Source organism: Echinops telfairi, unplaced genomic scaffold, assembly GCF_000313985.2.
Source record: "Echinops telfairi isolate 266 unplaced genomic scaffold, ASM31398v2 ScPeMD7_7469;HRSCAF=8507_0, whole genome shotgun sequence".
Lineage (NCBI taxonomy): Eukaryota > Metazoa > Chordata > Mammalia > Afrosoricida > Tenrecidae > Echinops > Echinops telfairi.
In genome coordinates, this window is record NW_022111372.1 from 28,882,039 (window position 1) to 28,885,603 (window position 3,565).

The following is a 3,565-nucleotide window of genomic DNA, read 5'->3' on the forward strand; positions in this document are numbered from 1 at the left end:
CCTCTGCCTGCGTGGCCGCTGTGGGTCCGAATCAACTGGACAGCGAATCACAAGGACAAAGAGTGTGTCTGTGTGTGCTGTCTCTTCCCGCCCAGGGTGATCCCTGGGGTCCCGCTGGCCAGCCCCTTCTCCATAGTGGGCACCTTGCAGTGGTGGCAGGGGGTGGAGGTCCAGCCCTGGGATGGGGTCAGGGTCCTCTTAGGGGGCGGGCTTTGTGCCCACCCCTGCCTGGCCTCTCACCTGCCTTCCTTGCCACACAGCAATACAGCTCGTTCCAAATGGACAAACTGGACTGCAGCCAGCTGGGAGCCTGGAGCAGCAGCCCCCCTGCCAGCGCTCCGGCACCCCCGGAACAGCAGCGCCACTCAGAAAGCAGTGACCTTGTGTATGCCCCGCCCTACAGCCTGCCCTTCTCCTACCATTATGGCCACCTTCCGCTGGACTCCCACGTCTTCAGCAGCAAAAAGCCAATGCTGCCATCCAAGTTCGGGCAGCCCCAAGGGTCCCCGTGTGAGGTGGCACACTTTTTCCTGAGCACACTGCCAGCCGGCAGCGAGTGCCAGTGGCATTATGCCAACCCCTTAGTGCCTAGCAGCCCGTCTCCAGTGAAGAACCTTCCAGAGCCACCAGTGAACATTACTCGGCACAGCCTCATGCCAAACTATGAAGGTGGGTCCTGTTTCGCTGTGGGTGGTGGCTGAGCCGCCAGGGCCGGGGTGAGGGGTGGCAGATGGGAAAAACATCCGCTCACTCTGGGCAAACGGCGCCGTTCTCTGCATTTAAGTGGGAATCACCATGCTTTCCTGGCTGCCCGGGCTAGGCCCCTGAGAGGGCGAGCTCCGCAGATGGAGGAAAGCAGCAGGTTAGGCAGCCCCACCAGGAACCCGCCTGGCCCCGCTGGCTCCCCCGGAGCTCCCATGCCCATGCGGATGTGTTACAAGCTGACTTTCCACTCCTCCACCCCAACGGGAACGTGGGAGGCAGCTCGCCCGCGGGTTTCCTTCCTGTGCCAGGTTCCCAGGGGTGGAAAAGAGAAGCAGAAAAATCCATGGGCTTGGGGACAGAAATGGCACCCGCCCACCCAGGGCCTGACATAAAACCTCCAGGTTTCAGCTTCTTCCCCTGAAACTAGGGACGATAAACCATGTGATGTGCTTGCCCTTGAACTAGAGCTAATTCAATCACAGAGGCAGCCATGGCCTTTCAGCCAGCTCCTCCTGGTGGCAGGAGGGCAGATGTCCTCGGGGAAGGTGCCATCTCTGGGCCAGACAGATTCCCGTTTGATACAGGGACCAACCCCAGGTGGGGGTGGAGGACGGGTTGGAGGGCAGCCACCGCTGCAGCAGGGAGTCTCTTCCTGCTTACCCCAGGCCTGGTAGAATTCTCACCTTCCCGGGCCCAGCTTGCATTCCCAGCGGCCAGTGCCCCTGGGAAACAGACAGCAGTACTATGTTGCTGAACAGGCTTCTGCAGAGCTTGCAGACCTGGCAATGGTGCCGGACGGGCAGCCTTCTGGGTTGTGGGTAGCTGGGCAGCAGCTCACATGTTGAGGGCAGCTACCAACTCCTGCCCAGAGTGCAGATCAAGAGGCTGCAAATGCCCCGTGGGTGCTGCTAACTGACTGAGAAGTGTTAGGGCTAGAGGGAGTGTCCCAGATGATATCACCCCCACTCTCCCACCCTGGTAAGGGGGAGAGCTCCCTGCAGGCATGCCCCTCCTTCCCCTCCTCTGTATCCACCTCCCCCAGGGCTCTCAGTTTGTGTACAGCTACCATACATTTCTTTTCCAAAATGGAAAGGATGGAACAAATTTAACACACCCCCCCCCCTAGGCAATCACTAGAACCTGCCTTTCCAAATCCACCAGCTTAAAAAAAGTAGATGCTGGCACCCAGGACAGGGCCTAGGTCTGTCCCAGCAGCCTCCACCTTCTCAGATTTGGATTCTCCTTGTCTGTCAGGAAGGGGGATGGTAGCATCTCCAACATCCAAGGTAAGAAAGAGAAAAGAGTTCTGACAACTGGAAATATGACCCACTTGCGATCGACTTCAAAGTTATGTTTTGGTCTGTCTGAAGTCGGCTATGGTAGGACACTGAGTGTTTGGCTTCCAGAGAGTGAGAGGGAAAAGTAACCACGTCATTTGTCGCTCACTTGGTCAACGTAGGCCAAGGGAGCTACTCTGAGGCGATTTGTGCCTGGCTCCTTAGTCTTTTTGGTATTAAATGAAGACAAAGGTCGTCTTATGATAAAACATAAGGAGCTCATTGTTTTCTGACAGCTGAGTCAGTGGGGGTGGTCATGACTTTAATTATGATCATAGTAATCAGAGTGGGGTGATTGTCTCCCACTGAGAATAAGCCAAGATCAGGGTGGACTGAGGCTAGACGAGGCCTCAGCTTGAGGCCCGTGCCACCCAGTAGGGGCACCAATTGCCACTGACAGCCAACTGAGCGTTGAAACACGCAACTAAGATGTGCTCTGAGGATTTCAAAGAAGAACCTCAAAAAGTAATCAATAAATGGCTTTAATAATTTTATATCGATTCCTCATTGAACGCGTTGTTTTGGTAGTACAATGGCTAGACATCTGGCTGTTCATCCCAAGGCCGAGGATTCCAGCTTGCAGGGAGAGAGAGGAGGCCCCTAATGAGCACAGGCTGGGGAGACCCGGCCGAGGCACTGGGTCATGTAGGGGTGTGTCAGACAGGGGCACTTGGACCTGAGTCACTTCCATGGCATCTAGCAGCAATTCATGGAAGTAACACTTTGCAAATATTGGGTGAAATGCAAACAGCCCTGGTGGTGCTGCTAACTGCAAGGTCCCTGGTTCAAACACACCCGTGGTTGGAGAGAGCTGGGGCTGTCCGCCTTCCCAAATATTTGCAGCCTTTGGAACCCTGTCTCTAGTCACTAGGAGTCATAGTGCACTAGATAGCAGTGGGGTTTCATTGGGGGGGGGGTTGAGTGAAGTGAAATAGATTCAGCACAATCCTTGTCCCTGTTTCGCTTTCCATTTTCATGTGGCTCCATAAACGCCAAGCCAACCAAACTCACTATCGAACTGATGCCGGCTCATACTGTCCCCACGGGAGAGGGTAGAACCCGCCCTTGTGCGTTTCTGAGAGACTGTAAGTAGTAGAAAGCCTCGTCTTTCGCTTGCGGAGCGGCTAGTGGTTTCGAATTGCTGACCTTGCAGTTAGCAGCCCAACGCATAACCACGATGACACCAGACCGTGAACACTGCCTGTGTTTTCGGGGCCAGTGCAGGTCTGGGTGCTGGCGATGGAGGCAGTTGGAGACCCCAAGGGCGGGGGAGTGGAGGAAGGGGGGATGGCAGCGGAGTGGTGACCATCGGGGCCCTGGTTCGCAGGGTAGGTGTTGCTTTAGGCATTCATTTCCTCGGGTCTAACGAGTCACCTATGTCCACAGCGCCTGCCACCGCACGGAGGTTCAGCGAGGACGCCGCGCCTCCCCGGCCGCCGAATTTCCCGAGCTGCGGCCACTACCGCGAGGAGCCGGCGCTGGGCCCGGCCAAACCCGCCCGCCAGGCCGCCCGCGACGGCGCC

At 56.7% G+C, this 3,565-nt stretch overlaps 1 protein-coding gene across 1 annotated transcript in view; it reads left to right on the top strand.

Annotated features, from left to right (window-relative positions):
* Positions 1-3,565, top strand: part of SIM2 (SIM bHLH transcription factor 2) — a 56,380-nt gene that overhangs the window by 51,582 nt on the left and 1,233 nt on the right. The window contains exons 10-11 of the mRNA XM_045284532.1: positions 261-669; positions 3,429-3,560. Coding sequence (XP_045140467.1) covers positions 261-669; positions 3,429-3,560 — 541 coding nt within the window. The remainder of the gene's footprint in view (positions 1-260; positions 670-3,428; positions 3,561-3,565) is intronic.